Raw genomic sequence first — 19,956 nt, forward strand, 5'->3', positions numbered from 1 at the left:
AAAAGTGAGGTTGCTTTCACGAATACCAGAGAGGGGCTATATTTGTCCTGGGTTTGAAGCATTCCTCTGAATCCTTTTTGATCCATGCACTGCTTTAATGTGCATTAACTGTTAAATAACAGATTTATTTTAGAAATGCATGCATGATAGTTTATTTAAAGTATATTATTCTTTCCTTATCTTTCTCTTATGCTAGTATGTTGCGGTATGCGGTATCAAGCTCCCTGCGCCCTGTGCGTTCCCACAGAGAGGGCCTCCTCAGGGTGCCACCGATCAGAGAATGTCGATTGGTGGCCCCCAGGGGGAGATCCTTCTCTGTGGGCGCTCCGGAGCTGTGGAATCAGCTACCGGTAGAGCTCCGGATGGCGCCCGAACTTCGCTCCTTTCGTCGCGATCTTAAGACATTTCTGTTTGTACAAGCTGGCCTAGCCTGATGGGGATTGCTGGGGTTGTTTTATCTTTGGTCTTTTAATTTTTCTTGGGGTTTTTAGCACTGTATTTCCATTGTTTTTAACTAGGGCAATTGTTTAATCTTTTTTAATGTTTGTATTTGCTATTTTATTCTGCCCTGTGAACCGCCCTGAGTCCTCAGAGAGAAGGGCGGTATATAAATGTTATTAAATTAAAATTAAATTAAATTCTATCTTATTGTATTTTTTTTTATCTGAAAGCATAAATTGGCAATGATATCATATTTTGGGCTCAGTATTGCTTAATTATGGACATGCTTTTCCATCTTCCTTTTCAAAATGATCACAATATGCAATTTTTTTAAAAAGCTGTTCTTAAGCATAGCTCCCACTTACAGTCGGCTTTTTACTTTATTCATTTGTTTAGTGCTCATTCCATTTCATGGCTGGTTAACTAGTACAAAGGTAGCTGACCTTACTGTTAACTTCTGCTTTTAAGGGGCATCATTTCTCTTCATTATAGTTCTCAGTAATCATTTGTCCTTATCCCCAGAGGTTTTTCTCTGTAATTGCTTCTACTTTGATGTTCACACAATCAATAATTCTACCTCCTACAATTAACACAAAGCGCAGCTCTGAAGTCTCGCATTCTATTACATGTAAATTATTTTATTGTCTTCTCTCCCCCTACAACAGGCATAATGCACTATGGATAAATTATTGATTGCTGATCGATGTCTTCAACATCTGGGGATTTTGACTGCCTATCTTTAGGAGAAAAATCCTTTGGCAATGAATGTCAGGGCATGTGGTATGAGCCACAGGACAACGTGCACTGCTCACAGGCCTGGGATGGTAAATGTGCAGCAGTACCCATCTATTAAACTACATATAGAAGCTCCTTCTGTTTCTTCTAATAGTAGCACCCTGGGCCCTCCTATTGGAAACCTATTGACCACCTCACATTTAAAGACATCTCTTGGAGGAGGTGTGGCTGATCAGAGCAATGCCGTTGACTGTAATATTCACTTTCCTGCTTTAAGTCCGAAGAGACAAATGGTTACAAACGGAAAGTCTTTATTCCATCTCCCGCAGCCTCCAGGGGTAACAACTCCCCAGTTTTTGAAGCCAAAGGAGCAAGAATTTGGAAATAAATTTACCACAAGCACAGTAAAAGGTAGGAGTCATTTTAATAAATGTGTTTCATTTTGTTTTCTTACACATTTGGTATGATAAAGAAAGATGTATGCTTCTATGCTATCAGGACTTTTTAAACATTACAAAGATGTTTTTCTGTAAGCAATATAAATAATGCACGAGGAGAATTCTCAGTACCACATATTCTACTTTCGGTAATATAAGTAAAGGTCCAAGTGATTGCAAAGGTGGTAGGAGCAGTCAGGGTTGTGACTTCTAAGCTGGGAGATTGGTTCCAAAAGATCCCAGGAACAACATCAGAGCTCTTTGTCCAGAAGAGTGCAGTGCTAGGAACAATTAAGTTCCCGCAAACTTCCAGGCCTCTGGTGGAGGACCTGAGACTGAGGAAGACACAGACCATCTATAAGGGTGAGAAGAGAATTTATATTTATTAGAGGGGCAATTATTTGTGGCCAAGAGTTGCACTTTGTATTATTACTATTTAATTGCTTGCAGTGACTGCCTGTGTAACTAGCAAATTCATGTCAACAGGGTGATTTGAGTTAACATTTTGGATCCTTTTGAGAGATTTGCTGGTTCATATTTGAGGGAATTTAGGAATTTTTAAAGCTCTTTCAAAGCAAAAATGATAATTATTGGGCAAAATCAGGAGTTTTGCTAAGGTAAAATAGAAGTTTCAAGGTTCTGCAAAGTGACTCTGAATGGTCAATAAGGTTCAGCCCAGGTGTCAGTTAGATTAGCTATCTTGGTCTTGATATACCACCATATTAATATTAGTTCACCTTCATTGGTTTTGTATCTATGTTATTACTTCCTTGATGTATTGGTTTAAAGTAACATCTTTTAATTTTTAGTTCACAGACTTAGAAGGAACCATCTAGGTCATTGAGTTCAAACCCCTACTCGGTGCGGGTTCTTATGGGTCTAATGGTTTGTTAACTTTTATCTTGCACAAGTATCTTGGCAGGATAGAAAAGGAAACTATTTTCTGTCTTGATTACTAAGCAAGTAGCTTCCTTACTTTGTTCTTTTTTGGATTTTGGTAAAAGCCTAATATACATGTGTTAAGAACTCACATGCCAAAAGTGTTTTATCTGTTCAGTTTTAGGTTGGGTCTAGGACAACTCAGCGCGGCCAGCTTGACGTGGCCAGCTTAGTGCCACCAGCTTGCCACTGCCAAGATGCTTGTACCAACTCACTGCTGCCAAGTCACTGCAGGAGAACTTCACACAGCCAACTCACCATGGGGACAACTCGCAAGCAGCTGGTGGGAGAGCCGTGTGGGCAGGTGAGTGAGCGGGTGGGCAGTGCAGAGCGGCAGCAGTGACTGCATCCCATTTTTCACATCTGTTGCCATCATCTTCAGACTCTTCAGCCTAGAGCTCAACATGGTGGTAGCAGCAGCGGAGTATGTGAAAATGGGATGCCCCCTCTTGCCACCGCTTCCCCCGCCACATGCCCCACCCACTGCCGAGGCTGCCACCATTCCCGGCCTTTTTGACCTGGAGCTAGGCGGCAGCGGTGACAGTGGTAGGGGGTGTGAAAATGGGAAAGCCCCAGCTATCGCCACTGCTCTGTACTCAGTTCACTCACTTGCTTGCCCATCCTGCTATCCAGTTGTCCTCAGTGTGAAGTTGTCCTATGGCAACTTGGCTGTGGTGAGTTGGCAGAGGCAACTTTGGGGTGATGAGCTGGTGGCCGTGACCCGGCTGTGCTGAGCTGGCCACACTTGAATTGTCTCATTTTGGTTAGGATTGTTCGGTTCTACACTTGTTTTAATGTCACTTAAGTATTAGTTTCTACACTTGCTTATATGTAATAATGCATTAAAATATCCCCTATCCAGATATTAGCTTCTCATAGATTATGTTTTTGTGACCCTTTTAGCTTCTGAGTATAAACATCCCAATAAGCCTACAACATACTATTGTAGTAGACTTGTAGTCAACAAAAATATATCATGAACAGTTATAAATATATTTTAGTTTGCACATTCACTCAATATATTACTATCAAAGTTTCATTTCTTATAGAAGCTGTAGGATTGAATGGTTGATAAAATGGGCATGAAATTAATTTTAAGTGAGAATGACCTTTTTAATTCTGGTTCATTAATCCCCATTCAATTTTGAAGAAGTTGAAAATACTAACAATTTTATATATCACATAGACATTTATACCTGACTGATCACAATTATGTGTTCAGGTTCTATTTAACTGATTCTTATGAACCTAATCAAAGAGTTGTGTGGAAAAAAATGAAGTGACCCTCATATAAGCCTTCTTGAGCTCTTAGAGGAAAAGTAGGATAGAAATCTAACAAATTGAATAACAAATGACTAAATTAAAATGGTTGAGGAGGATTGTTGTAATTCTAAAATACTGCCTGCATAATGTGGCAAATCAAGGATCATTATTCCTGGCCTCAGTATAGGGAAGTAGCAGAAGGTTGAGTGAAATGGAGAATATATCCTGCTTCTAAAATGTAGAATTGTTTTCTTTATAAAGGGATATTTTCTTCAGTTGATTAAAATTGCTGCCTATTAAAAATATCAAAACCACATAGCCAGAACATACTTAGTCCAAGTGGCAATTATTTTCTGACATACTCACAGCTCATGTGGCCATTTGCAATTAACTACAGCACAAATATATTTTTGAAATATATTTGTTTTCTCTGTTGTATTCCCATAATAATGCTTTTGTCTTGTCCCCATCATATACGGTGTTGTGTATGTAAATAGTTAGCAATAAGCCATGAAAGAGATTGCAAACACAGTGCAGCTTTGCAAGGTTTAAAGCGGGAAAATAAGGTGCAATCATTGGACGCCACAACCAAGGAGCGGGAAAATAGACTGCTTGTATTGGTTACAGTTCAAACACTTCCTCTATAAAAGGGTTGCAACATTTGACAGTTGACAGTTGATTTTGTGTATTCAATAAACTCGTTCAGTGTTAACCACTCTGAGTCCTCGTCAATTCGAACCAAACAACTGGCGACGAGGGTGGGATTGACAGAAGACCAGAGATTAGGAAGAATTGTCGTGAAGGCGGCAAATTCCGAGCGAGTCACAGTCAACCGAGCGGCCGCGGCAGAATAGGAAAAAAATTCTCTGAATGGCGCAAATCGGGTCACTGAAGGAATTTGACCCTAACTTCCCCGAAGATTGGGAAGAATACATCGGTCAAGTTGAAGGATTCCTGTTAGTGAACGGAATCACTGACGACCGGAAAAAAGCGGCGGCACTTTTGACAATTTGCGGCACACCGGTCTACAGAGTTGCTGTCGGGCTGTGCCAGCCACAACCAGTCTCCAGCGTGCCCTACGCCGACCTCCTCGCAAAACTAAAGGTTCACTTTACTCCCCGAAGGTCCGAACTCTTTTGGCGGCGCATCTTCGAGAAGAGAAATCAGAGACCGGGGGAGTCCATACAAAAATTCGTCGCTGCCGTCAGGGAAGCCGCAGTACGTTGCAAATATGATAATTTAGAAATTAGAATTCGGGACAGAGTCGTGCTGGGCTTACGTGATGAACAATTACAAAATAGAATAATCGCCAAACCTACCGGCGATTTACAGGAAGTGCTCGACGAACTCCTAACGTATGAGTCAACCGGGTATCGCGACCCCCCCCGCAGTAGCATGGCGGCAGCACCTGAAATTAACCAAGAGGGCTATGTGGACTGCGGGGAGGTGGACCAGCAGTGGGAGGAAGAGATCGCCGAAGTCTCCAGGCGATTCGGGAAGATGGCACCAAGACAACTCAGAAGCGAGGGGCCGGAACCGGGCCGCCGGCAACAAACCGCAACACCGCAAAGACCACCGACCGGGGCACAACGACCGTGGCGGGACACCGCAACCAGACCGCGCGACAACGACACCCAGAACCGATGTGGCAGCTGTGGCGGCAACCATCCCCGCGCTTCCTGCCGATTCCGCACCGCCAAGTGCAGGGCTTGTGGCAAGACCGGCCACATCCAGGCCATCTGCAGAAACCGCGTCCGGGACTCCCGTCTGAACGAAGTCGATGTGTGGCCAGAGGGTAAGGTAACCCCCAATGCTAGTGGCAAGGAGACCCCTAGATCCCGGGTGAAATTTCCAACCCTAAGGGAGGTGGCCCGAGTCAATCGGAGAAGGCGGGGAAGGGGGCACAATTTTCCGGACGGAAAATTAAAAATTACAGTCCTTCTGCAAGGGGTCCCTTGCAGAATGGAAATCGACTCAGGGGCTTCAGTGTCGATAATTTCCACTGAAACCCTTGAGAAAATCGAACAATTAAGTGGAAAAAGAATTCCACTTAGTCCAACAAATATTCAATTAATGGACTTCCAAAAAAGTCCAATAATCGTAAAAGGAAAGACCAGCCTTAGAGTAAACTTTAAGGGGTTTAAGGGGGTCTTAGATTTGATAGTTACGGAGGGGAATAGGACCAGCTTAATAGGGCTTAATTGGTTTCCTGCCCTGGGAATTTGGATAGGGGGAATAAATTCAGTGATCAGAAATAAGACCCTCGAATCCGTCTGCAAAGAATTTGCAGACGTATTCGATGGATCTCTAGGCAAGTACAAAGGGCCCCCCATTAATTTTAACCTAGACCCCTCAGTAAACCCAATCAGGCTAAAGGCCCGGAGGGTACCTTTTGCCTTAAAAGAAAAAATCGAGGCCGAGCTCGACCGGCTTGTAGGCCTCGGAGTTTTAGAACCCGTTGAGGGCGGTTTGTGGGAGACGCCGATCGTCACACCCCTCAAACCCAATGGGGATGTGAGGATCTGCGCCGACTATAAAGCGACCCTCAACATTGGAATGAAAAAGCATGCTTACCCGGTCCCGACGGTGAAGCAGGTCCTCGCCACGATCCAGGACGCCGCCATCTTCGCCAAGCTCGACTTGGCGCATGCGTACTTACAGTTGACTGTTTCCAAAGAGGCTGCAGAGGCACAGACAATTGTTACCCACAAGGGGGCGTTCCGAGTCCACAGACTGCAATTTGGAATTGCAGCTGCTCCAGGCATCTTCCAAGAAGTGATGGAGAGGACCTTAAAGGGCATACCTGGAGTATGCCCTTACTTTGATGATGTCCTAATAGCTGGAAAAGATGAAGGAATGTTAGTAGAGCGGCTGGAACAGGTACTGGGTAGATTTAGAAAGGCTGGATTAAAATTAAAAAAGGAAAAATGTAGCATAGGGGTTAAGTCCACTGATTTTTTGGGGTTCAGGATTGACAAAAGCGGAGTCCACCCTACCCCTGAAAAAATTAAAGCAATAAAAGGGGCTCCTGAACCAAGGAACAAGGCTGAGCTACAGGCCTTCCTTGGCTTGGTAAATTTTTATCACACTTTTGTGCCACATAAGGCTGCCATTGCAGAACCACTGCACAGGCTTTTAGATAAGAAGACCCCTTGGCATTGGCAAGACAAGCACAAAGCGAGTTTCCAGACCTTAAAAGACATCCTTTCCAGTAGCTCAACTGTAACCCACTTCATAGAAAACAGACCAATCTACCTGGCGTGCGATGCTTCGCCTTATGGCGTTGGGGCAGTAATCAGCCATTTAGACGCCCAGGGAATGCAAAGACCCATTGCTTACTACTCCCGCACACTAACCAAGGCAGAGCGGAACTATGCTCAAATAGACCGGGAAGCTCTAGCCATAGTGGCAGGAGTTAAAAAGTTCCACGACTACCTGTATGGCAGGAACTTTACAATACTGACAGACCACAAACCCCTGCTGGGACTGTTTACCACAGATAAACAGACTCCCCAAATTATGTCTCCCAGGATGCTGAGATGGTCCATTTTCCTCTCAGCATATTCATTCTCCCTCCAATACCGACCAGGTAAGGACATGGGTCATGCAGACGCTCTGAGCAGATTGCCCCTTAGCACAACAGAGGAGGACCCTGCCCCAGTGGGACAAGTAATGTCCCTACAAGATATTCCTGATCTGCCCCTAACTGCTAAAGACATAGCTGAGGCAACCAATAAGGACCTCATCTTAAGGAGAATAATGGCCTGGGTCATGAGCGGTTGGCCCAACGCCAACCCGGACGTAAAATACAGTCCATTTTTCACAAGGAAAGATGAATTATCAGTTCATATGGGTTGCTTACTCTGGGGAACTCGCGTAGTAATTCCAGAAATTCACAAATCAGCTATTTTATTTGAATTACATGAGGGACACCCCGGAATAGTAAGGATGAAGGCCCTGGCTAGGAGTCACTTGTGGTGGCCTGGATTGGACCACGACATTGAGGAATGCGTTGCCAATTGCCATCTGTGCCAACGTTCAAGGCCTGAACAACAACACATCCGCACACATAAATGGGAGCTAGCTAGGAATCCTTGGTCCAGGATTCATATTGACTTCGCCGGACCTTTCCAGGGGTTAACGTTCCTTGTAGTGGTCGACAGCTACTCTAGATGGCTAGAAGTAGTACCAGTCAGTTCAGTAACGGCAGGCAGAACAATACAGGCATTAAGGGGCCTCTTTGCCACTCATGGGTTGCCGGATTTAATAGTGTCTGATAACGGGCCACAATTCACATCTATTGAATTTCAGGATTTCCTCAAGGCCAACTCGATTAAGCATAAGACTTCTGCACCCTTCCATCCCTCCACCAACGGATTGGCTTAAAGGAACGTGAGGACCACGAAGGACGCGCTTAAAAGAATCATTCGAGGTGACTGGCATCAGAGACTAGCTGAGTTCTTGTTGGCCCAGCACACAACCCCTTGTTCGGCTACAGGGAAAAGTCCAGCTGAAATGAGGTGGGGCAGGAAAATTTTGACCAAGTTGGACAGACTACACCCCGACAGACTCCAACCAAACATTGAATTGGACATTCCTAACAGAACATTTGAAGTGGGGGACTTGATTTGGGCCAGGAACTACGCCCAAGGGGACAAATGGATTCCAGGGGTGGTAACTGAAATCTTAGGTCCCCTATCATACATCATTGAGGGGGAAGGGAATAGGAGCTGTAAAAGACACATAGACCAGCTGAGGAAAAGATCTAGGGGGTGTGTGCCGGCTGAGGGGGACCAAAGCTCAGTAAGGGGAAACAGTACAGACAACATTAGGCCAGAAAGTGGTGTAGAGGTTGGGCAAGATGACACTTTCCATGAGGCCCAACAACAACAATTCAGTCCAATCGATTGGGAAATACCCCTGCGAAGTAGGCCAGTGACCACTGAATCCCAAACACAACCTAATACACAAGGCAGTACATCTGAAGCCAGTAACCCTGAGCCCAGGTCTAGTAGCAACCAGCATAGTAACCAGCAGCCAAGCAGTCAACCAGGAAGAAGGGTCCCTAATAGCCAAAGTAACAGATACCCGTCCAGAATACATAGGCCACCAAAATACCTAATGGATTTTGTAAAGAAATGACACCAACTGGGGGGTAAGGGGTGTTGTGTATGTAAATAGTTAGCAATAAGCCATGAAAGAGATTGCAAACACAGTGCAGCTTTGCAAGGTTTAAAGCGGGAAAATAAGGTGCAATCATTGGACGCCACAACCAAGGAGCGGGAAAATAGACTGCTTGTATTGGTTACAGTTCAAACACTTCCTCTATAAAAGGGTTGCAACATTTGACAGTTGACAGTTGATTTTGTGTATTCAATAAACTCGTTCAGTGTTAACCACTCTGAGTCCTCGTCAATTCGAACCAAACATACGGCATACGTTATCTTTAATTATAATAGTGGTTAGTATATTTGGCTTATTTTAACACCATCCAAGTGTAGTTTATAATATATAATATATATTATTTCAGAATTTTTCTTCATGCTATGATAGAGATTGGAAAGCTGGCTAGCATAATAATTGCCTATTCTGAAAGCATTCTTCCCTTTTCCCACTTAAGTAATCTTTGTAAAATTTATGCCACCATTTGGTATTCATAGCCACTATACTTTTAATGCAAGTCAAGAATATACTGGGCAAAGTTAACTCCTCCTCCTCCTCCATGGCAAAAGGGGAGATTTTTAAAAACTATTGATAACAGTGAATTAAGGGCCTTTTGGATTAAAAAAAAGTCCTGTTTGTTCTGTAAGAATATATAAGGAAGTAAACAAACATTTTTGTTGTCCAAGACAAGGCAACTTATTTTGGGGACAATTCAAACATGTAATTGTGTTTGGAGATGTACTTATTTTGGGCTTCCTATGTGTATTTTTGATTTGAGGACTATAGTCTTGACTACAATCCTAGCAGTAACTTCTTGTAATCTATTATTGGTGGAAATTTGGAACAGATAATGAGAACTTTTTTTCTTCTTCACACTTCAGTTGAGATGGACAAGCCTGAACAGGAACAATTGTACAGCTTTGGTTAATATTATATTACCTATTGCTTGTTAAATCCTGCTTGTGCAATGATTGTGTATGATGAACTATAAATATGTTTCACCAAACTCAAGGTGTGCATATAAATTCATATTTTTCAGTACAATTAAAATAACATGGGATATTACTTCAAACAAGATTTTTGCATCTTTCCTGGTTAATATTGAAATTAGATGCATGGATCCCAATATTATTACAAGTTCTAGTCTTATACTAGCAGTTGGTGCATTGTTGTTCAAATAATATCATTATTTTTTGTAATCATTATCTAAGCTAAAAGTGGGAAACCATTTTTTCTTCTTATTTACCTTTTTTAATAGAGATTAATTAAAACTACATTCTGATAGTCAGGAGAGCAAAAATTGGGCACTAGCACTCATTTCTATAGAAGAGCCAAGCAAAGCCAGTTTAGGATTGAAAAAGGAGTCTTACATGCTTTATAGTAAAGGTCAGCAATTCCTTGCCGTCTAGTTGCATATGCCCAATACTTCATTTGTGCTCACAGTACCTTTAACCTTCCCTCTTGCTTGACTGACAGGCCAAAATCTTTTGGAGTGTTGTTGCTTTATCATGATTTTCTTTCTATGTGAAATGAGGGGCAAAATTTTGCTCCTCAAAGTCTAGAAAAAAAATTAAAATATCCGGAATGAAAAGAAGGTTGATATTACCCTGTCTAGTAATGACACTCTGTTATTCGCTACACACAATCCATTTCACTGCAAAGCAAATCCAAAAGTGAAAACATGACCCCCAGGTGAAAAGGTTGCCTACTTTGTTCTGTATATTACAGAACTTTAATTTTATTTCTATGTAAACCCTGTCTTTCCATAAATCCTGTCTTTCTTCTCATTAATGCTTTAAAGTGCACGTTCTAGAAATGTGTAATAATTACAGCATTTCCTGGTAAGAGGTTTCTTTCAGCTCAGAATATGAATCACATGTAGAATTACTTTATTGCTGGTGGTGCTTTAGGCTTTTGATGTTTGTTATGAGCAAATGGATGGTGAAATGCGTGAAGATATGGAGAACTTTCCAGAGAAGTTCTTTCACTACCACAGGAGGCCATTGATGCATGCTGTCCCAGAATTTGTTCCTGGGCATATCACTCTCCTTAGCAAAATACTCTTTTGTACTCTTCTTGGCACGATTGTTTTCTTTTTCCACACTGATCCCCCTAATTTATAAACCTGTTGCTTGTTTGATCAAACATTCTGCTTGCTCAAAGTTTTGAGTGTAAAACTATTTTTATCTTTTCAATTATATTCCCCCAGCACCTTTTGTGTCAATTGCCTGCACTAAAAACCATTGTTTCTAATTTATTTTTAGGCTGTTAAAAAAAAGCCTTCAGTACTGCCAGATTAATTGTAATTAGTATTACTTATGTCAGACAGAAACAACCAGAGCCACACTTGGAGAGTTCAATTGGCTGTTTTAATGCTAAAACCTATACATAGGAATCTTCTCAGACTGATGGCTTGTACCTGGGTGACAGTAGATAAGGCTCAGTGGCATTCAAGGGAGGGTTTCCTCTTGTGCTCATGGAGGGAATCCAGGCTAATTCCTCATTTAACTCCTCCCTCTGGCTCAGCCAGTCTCTCTCCTACAACTTATGTGTTAACATCAATACAAATTGACATGTAATTTTCATTAACTTCCCTGAAATGTCCATGTCTTAGTGAATTGTCAACTTCTTATCAGGGAAGTGCATAAGGTCATGAGATGTATGAAAGGCTATCATGGAGTGCTTGAGGAGGATTGAAGATTCCTTCCCCATCTGCATTCTTTAGGAATTCCAAAGTATTGTGTTGATAGCTGGCAGCAGTAGAAGAAGCTTTGTTAGCAGAGGAAATTTTTAACAAAGATTGCAATTTCTACATTAATTTTTGCCTTGCCAATTCTGTTACTTAAAAATAATGTATGTATTATATTTAGAAATCAAATTAATATATTTCCTGTTATTACTTACATTTTCTCCTAGGTGTCAACAACCATGAGAATCTTAGCTGAGGTTTTTATATAGTCTTATTGTGTTAGAAATAGTGTTCCGTGGTTTGCCTGCAGTAGATGGTAAGATGGTGAGATGGTAATAAGTCATAAATTCCTGACAAGGTAGAAAAGCATGCAGTGTGACAGTTTCTTAGAGCAGATTTTTCTGTTCATTGTGAATAAAGTACTTAATGTAATGATATTGTTCTATGAACTTGAAGTCCTAGTACTCAGAACTAATTTAGTATTGGTTTGGAGACCATTCTTTTGACAATTATCCCAAATTATTTTGAATAGTAGGCTAAAAGCATAACACCAGGTTGTATGGTATAAGTCAGCCTGACCACATGTAACATTTTCACAGCATTATATTGGGGTAGATCTTTGTAACCCAACCTGCAACTAGTTTACTTGCAGTCCAGTGGACCGGTCACATTCAAATACAAGAGACCAATCAATCCTTGTTCACTTGTCTATGAGCTTCCAAGAGACACACCACAAAGCAGCTCACTCTGCCTCAAAAGATGACAGCCCCAGGCCCTGATGAAATGTGAGGACAACAGAAAACTACACCATGGCCATTCGATCTGAAAGCTTATTACTGCTTTATTTTTACAGCAGTTTCAAACATCAGAAGAAGTCTTTACTGTAGGGATATTCTTCACATAATTTACATGGTAATCCTCATGCAAACAACATCTGCCATCAACTGGAAAATATTTTTTGTAGCTTCACATGAAGTAAATAAATTTAAATTGGCCTCAACTAAGATATTAATAGGTGAACCAAACAGCTAATGTTTCTAAAGTTCTAATTCTTCCACCCTTAATTTAACCAAAAATGAGTTGAATGGGTAAAATCTGTACAGCATTCTTTTGTTAAGACCTGTCTTTTGTAACTGCTGCTACTGTAACAACAGTTATTGTATATGATACTATTGTTATCTCAAAAGAAGCTTAGGAAATATTTTGGCTTCCTTTTTCTAAATTCAGCACAAAATTATTTTCAGATAAAAATATAAGAGTCTAGATCAGGGTTTTTCAACTTTTTCAGCCATTGTACCACTTTTAGGATATGGCAACATCCGAGTACCACTAGTTACCTAGCAAGGTGTCAAAAACTTGATGACCAAAAAAAAAGGAAAAAAGTGATGAAGTACAGGTAGTCCTCGACTTACAACAGTTTGCTTAGTGACTGTTCAAAGTTACAATGGCACTGAAAAACATGCCCCCAAGCCACAGCCGAGCAAGACACCTGCCTGCCCGCCCAGTGACGCTCTTCCTCCTGTCCGAGGTTTTTATTGTTGTGAGCATTTCTGTTGAGGATTAACAGTGGGGGTAGGGTGGGGGGGTGTTTGGTTTTTATTCGCCCCCTCCATCTGCTGGGTAGTTGCAGCAGGTTTTGGTCACTTCACATGACCCTGGGACACTGTGACCATCTTAAATATGAATCAGTTGCCAAGCAACTGAATGTAAATCACAAGACCCTGGAGATCCTGCAACATTCCAGCTGATTGGCGCTTCAGGATCAGCGCCGAGCTCCAGCTGGAGACTGGCGCTGATCCTGGCGCTTCCACTGAGCCCTGACAGCCCTGCAGCTCCAGCCATCTCTCGCTCAGGCTTGTGCAGTGCTGCCACTGCTTCAGCTCATTCCCCTCCTCTGCTACCACTTTTCTAGGATGGTCGCGTACCACCTGCCAGGTGCCAATGTACCACAGGTGGTACCTGTACCACTGGTTGAAAAGCCCTGGTCTAGATAGATTGTTTCATTTGAGCAGAGGTATAAAACAGATTCACTATTTCACAGAATTGTTATTTTAGAAAATGGGGTATAATACATAGCAACAATCACATTTGCTCCTAATCAAAAGTTTATTATGAGAAAACATCTTCATTGCCTAGTTTTCATGCTATCGCTTAGAGTGACTCAAAGCTTATGTACATGGTCCAAAACTTCAAAAGCATTTTCAGATCAGACCAAAGGCCTATAATCATGCATTCATTCATTCTCTCTCTCTCTCTCTCTCTCTCTCTCTCTCTCTCTCTCTCTCTCTCTCTCTCTCTCTCTGTGTGTGTGTGTGTGTGTGTGTGTGTGTGATGCAAAGTTTATTTTAAAACTGATGTGTTGATTTAAAACTGTACATACACATTTAGTGCAGCTGTGTATATGTACATATATGCATATTTCTTAGAAGAAGAGCAATTGGCATTTGCATTCTTGGAAAACAAAGATGGAAGAGCACAGCTGCTGGGGAATCACCCAATGGGAGGATTTAGTATTCTGCAGTCTGGACTGAGTACCTTGAAGCTGTTGCCAAAGAGTCTTAGTCTGGACAGGATTTTCTTAAGATGGCTTAGAGTCAAGCCACCATGAACACAGGAAAGGAGCAGCTTATGGGTATAGGGCTGCTATGACCTCAGTTGCACTTATATTTGCACACATTAGAAGGGCTGGTCTATTGTAAACTTGCCACAGAAGAAAAATCAAACAATATCCAACAAAGATCTTCTGTTTGTGCTGAATTTGTATAATCTCCATAAGTAGAATTGTGAAAACTGGTGAATAAATTGCTAGTTGGAACATTGGGTCATGTTGAAACTCTTGCATAAACACATACAGGAGAACAAGGATGACCATTTTATTTCTATTTCATTTTTAAATTGAAAAAATGTCCATCAGTTTTCTATTCAGCCTGTTTCTTTTCACTTTGTTTATTCATAAGGGACATACTAAATTGCAGTTGTAATTTCAACTGTAGCTGGAATTCATATTCCTATATTTGTAAGGTCTGTTAAAAACCTATCTTCATCTTTCTAAATCTGCTCATAACTTCCAGTAACTTTGTGTGTGTGTATGTGTGTATTTCTTCAATGTGGAATACAAGTGCACACGCATGCATGCAAGTTTAGTGTGTGATTACAGGATCCTTTTTTTTTGTAACTGTCAAGAAAACCTTTAATTTGAATAACAGTGGCATAACTACAGTATGAGCAAAAATGTTAATCAGTAAACAGCTTGAGACACACTTGAAATCTTTTTTTACGTATTATTTTACTCTTTAGGGCCTTTGTATTTTCATCAGTCACTTGGCTTGTTCTGAAAAAGAAGTTCATCAGTATGCCATGAGACTTTGCAAGGAAAGCTGGATTCCATCTTCATTTGTTTTTGTTCTCATTTGCTGCTTTTAATCAGTTTCCAGTAACTCAGTAGGCCTGACTATTGACGATATTTAGCACTAAAGTGATTAAATGATAAATGCATAAGTTTGTATTCAACACACAAGACTACTTCTTTTCAGAATCTTGCATTCCAGCAGCTTTGTAATGGTTAAACAAAACTTAGAAACAAAGCATCATTGAAATCACAAGCGGATCACAAATGGAGACTTACAGCAATTGGCCCAGGGAGTCACTTGAAGCCAATAGAAATAGATTTGGATGAATTCCTCCAGTATGTGTGCCTCTTGCCAAAAGAACAGAATTTAGTACACAATAGTTTAGTAGACTAAATTCCTGTATTGTGCGTATATTACAAACTTTATGAAACCACAGGCAGAAAAGTGTGCTTTGCATTTATTTCCTTTATTTTTAAAGTGAAGCATTTATGCTATTGTTGTAGGATGTTCTTTGACATACGTTTTTAGAGAATGTTTCCCTTTTTTTTTAAAGGTCATATTGATTATATTTCACACGTAACCACTGAGGCGTTGCCAGTGTAAATCTTGCAGAAGATATTGAATGTTTCGTATGTCAGAAAAAATCAGTTTTTAAATTTCAGCTAAAAACTCTTGCTTTTTTCATGCATGCAGGTACAAGAACTATTCAGTAGTTCATACCCCTGCCCTGAACGAGTAACAGTTCCAGTGACTTTTGTTTTACATATTATGAAACAAAACGCATGAGTTTTAAAAAGTCTACCAAAAAATAAAAAAAGCCTAGATAGATTTGCAGTTTCTAAGTTAACTGAAATCTTTTCTAGTTTCTCCATTGTTCCCGTTCATGGTGAGGTACAGCATTCAATTTCTCCTTTTACATTTCCATCAGTTTCTGGATTTTTCAAAGTCTGCAATTTTAGAAGAAGTGTTCTAGAAATTGCTACTGTACAGATCTTGTAGAAATAGCTGCATTCAATGGCTGACAGTTTTTAATAGCTTTGGTGGCCTTGGAAATATTTAGAACAACACAAGGGCTTTTAAATAATAGAAGGGGAAGATATTCTTTAAACCTGCCAAAGTGATGGGGAGGTGCTCCGTTCCTACTCTGCTGGTCTGCAAAGCAAATGGAATTTACATACTGAAATGTGGCTGAAATACTTCATCTGAGGAACAGGATTGTTGTTGCCTGTTCTAGTTAATTCAATAGAACTCCTACATGAATGATCTGTATGAGATATTGGTCAAAGATAACGTGCAGGAAAAACCATGGAAATGCTGTTCTGCTGTCAATCGTTTTGAAACATTGACAATGAAAAATTTATTTTGTCAGCAATGTACTACAAATTCCCTTTTGAAAATAGACTTTCACAGCATCATCTACACTACAGCAACAGACTAGTGGTTAAGAACAGCTGATCTAGAGTATACTGTATTTATGAAGTTACTATTCAAATATAGGTAGGAAAATAGTTGCCTGACGTGTAGCCCATAACTAGATTTCTTTTTCAATATTGCCTTAAAAATTTGCCTTAAAAATTCCAATATAGTATTGGTCTCGTATTCAAGGAAGGGTATATACAGTATAACCTGGAAAACCGTATGTGACTTTTGCAAGCTTTTGCTAAGACTGCCAATAGTTCTACCTAATCATGTTTAGAGCGAGCCCTAGAATTCAGCTGAATTTCATTAAGATTTGTAATAAAAATTATTTAAAATGCAGTTTCATGAAAATCCTTCACTTCTATTTGATTGCTAAAATGTACAGATTGCTGAAGAGTCTCTTACGGAAATGAGTTGCATGGAAAGATCATTATTATGCAGATATTTGCCATTATTTGCATAACATCTGGCTGAGTATTAAACTTAACTAATAGAGACATTGCACAAATTAGCTTCAAAGCAGGCACTGATTTTTATAGCTTTCTTATGAATATAATTGTGATGATAGAAGATTGTACAACTTCCAGGGTGATGGTTCTTAGGTATTTTTTAAAATAATTGAGATTTTATTGTGTATTCCCCAACACTGAATTATTTAATTACCTATTTCCACTGTATTGCTAAAAAAGAAACTTGGTTTAGCTGCCTGAAAATAATGTTATATATTTTAATCTATCCAGAGACAAAATAGAGATTCCTTTAGTGAAATGTTTAGCTTACTTTTATCTTATCCCTTCTTATGTGAGCATATGATTGAATATTTTTCTGACAATAATTCTACCTTCTGATCATTGGGTGTGATCAGTGTTTGTAATATTAGTAATATTAGGTGATCAAGGTTTGTAATATTAGTGAAAATTAAAATGTTCAAAATAATTGTTTTCTGTTGTATTTTAAAGTACTTAAAAACAAGATTCTTGGTGTTTATTTATTTTTCTATTTTAAGCAATATTCCAACAACTTTACAATACGGTACTCTCTTAAGGAGTAGCCTGTTTCACAAATAGTGTCAGATTTGGGTATCCCCTTAATCTTTAAAATGTTATCTGAAGGAATCTTATTTCAATCCATTTCAAGCCATTCTTTTAATTATTAGTTATTAAGCGAAGTTTATATTAGATCCTGCATTTTAATGAGTAAAATCATTACTTCTGTTTGTAGAAGGGCTTGCAATCCAATTAGGCTTCTGTGAACTAAATATTAGAAGGGATCTTGGCAGTTTTCCTCTGAAACTCCTGCACCATTTTCTGTGTGATAGAGAAGTCTATCAACCAGCACAACATTCTTCAAAAGAATAGAAATCAACCAACATAATCCCCGATTCTGTGTCACAAGTACCTTTTTCTTTCCATATTGTTTCCTTTCAGCTGTTACAAAAAATTGTTGCACTGTCCCGGGGTCATGTGATCACCTTTTGCGACCTGACAGTCAAAGTCAATTAGGAAGCCAGATTCACTTAACAACCGGGTTACTAACTTAATACTGCAGTGATTTACTTAACAACTGTGGCAAGAAAGATTGTAAAATGGGGCAAAGTTCACTTAAGAACTGTCTCACATAGCAATAGAAATTTTAGGCTCCTTTGTGGTCGTAAGTTGAGGACTACCTGCACTGGTTAAGGTAGCAGACTAGAAATCAGGAGATTGTGAGTTCTAGTCCTGCTTAGTCACAAAGCTAGTTGGGTGACTTTGGGCCAATCACTCAACCCTGGGAAGGAGGCAATGGCAACACTTCTGAAAAATCTCGCCAAGAAAACTGCAGGGACCTGCCCAGGTAGTTGCCAGGGATCACACACACACACACACACACACACACACACACACACGCACACGCACACGCACACGCACACACACGCACACTCACACACCATCATTTCAGATTGTTCCAGTTTAGGATCAAACTAGATATGATGCCAGTAACTCAGTTAGCAACTCTTGTGTCTTTCAAAAAGTAAATCACAGCCTTGGGGGATACCAGAAATTTACATTGCACACTTTGAGTGCCAACAGGTTGCTACTATAAAGTCATTTTCCATCAATTACAAATTTATCTAAAAAGCACACCTTTTTAAAATACTGGATCAAGCATTTACTGCTGGAAGTACTATTTGGAGAATTGTGTAGAAAATTGGACAGACTAATTTTAATTTTCCTCTTTTTCTTATTAGTGAACTAACTCCAGTGTTAATAAATCAATTATGTAATATGATGTGAATATGTGGAGAACTAATGTTTGTTACTTAACAGAGGTGAGGTTTTCCCACCTTTCCCCCTTCTCTTTCTTTTACCATATAAGTATTAATTATATTGGAAAAAAATTAAATTGTAGGCTCTGAGAAAAAAAAGGATGTATCAGATCAGGACTGCTGCATAGAAAAAGGACATTAGCTCATTGGAGGCTTGATCCAGACCCGCTGGTTGCATTGAGACAAGAGGAGTGTCTACGGGAGCAGATAATTTTCACCCTAATCTATATAGTAGATATAGGTAGATTACAGCAGGGGAAAATAGTTAAGACCTCTCTTCACATACATGATGTTGATTTGGATGGGGGGGGCATGCCTGTAATTCACTTTTGAAAAGCCATTCGTGCAGTTGCTAATTGTGTGAATAGCAACTCTTCAAGTATGGCCCTCAGTCAACAGCATCTTCTTTGAGAAAAATAAAAGCTGCGGTTAAGATGTCATTCACATAAATAAGTTCTGGCAAGGATGAATGCTGAGGCCGGGAACTGAAGTAGTCTTTATAGTGTCCATGGCATTCAAAATGATTTTAATCCTTCTTATTTTCACTGGCTTTGTAAGTTGTAGATTGGTCTAACTTCAACAAGAAGAAATGAATTCCTCCTGCTGTTGCAGCAGATTGCAAGGACAACAGTTCTGGAAAATTTCAATTAATTAAAATGCTTTGGATGGTGACATAATAGCGTTCAAAGAAAATAGTGACTTAGCGTGTATATATGAACAGTGCAGTTTAAAGAACTATTCGGAGTTGTGTGATTTTACTGTAATTTGTTTCCTAAAGTGTAAAGGGCCAACTTTGGAAAGATAATTGTGAACTCTTGTTTATTGTATCATTGAATAAATGTAGGCTTTCCCTGAGGCTCACAAAAGAAATAGAAAGGGAGAGACATTTCATTTTTAAAATGATTTTGATTCTGTGGTACAGTACAGCTAAATGCTAGCTATTGTTGGGTAGCTGATGATACCCAGCTTTTCATCTCTACCCCAAACCACCCCAGTGATGCCCTTGATGTGATGTCCCGTTGCCTGGAGGCGGTTCGGGTCTGGATGGGGAGGAACAGGCTTCTGCTCAACCCCGACAAGACTGAGTGGCTGTGTGTGCCGGCATCTCGGAAAATTCAGATTATTCCATCTCTAACCATGGGGGGGGGAGATATTACCTTCCCGTAGATAGGGCTTGCAACTTGGTTGTCCTCCTAGACTCACAGCTCTCTTTGG

General features: G+C 40.2%; 1 protein-coding gene across 1 annotated transcript in view; it reads left to right on the top strand.

The window, feature by feature from the left end:
- Positions 1-1,202: 1,202 nt before the first annotated feature.
- The window catches only part of GLIS3 (GLIS family zinc finger 3), a gene marked incomplete at both ends in the record, with an annotated part of 133,012 nt that continues 114,258 nt past the window's right edge, over positions 1,203-19,956 (top strand). Inside the window, one exon of the mRNA XM_083351242.1 lies at positions 1,203-1,587. Within this exon, the coding sequence (XP_083207368.1) occupies positions 1,203-1,587 (385 nt within the window). The remainder of the gene's footprint in view (positions 1,588-19,956) is intronic.

This window comes from Vipera ursinii, assembly GCF_947247035.1.
Source record: "Vipera ursinii genome assembly, chromosome: 2".
In the NCBI taxonomy this organism is placed as follows: domain Eukaryota; kingdom Metazoa; phylum Chordata; class Lepidosauria; order Squamata; family Viperidae; genus Vipera; species Vipera ursinii.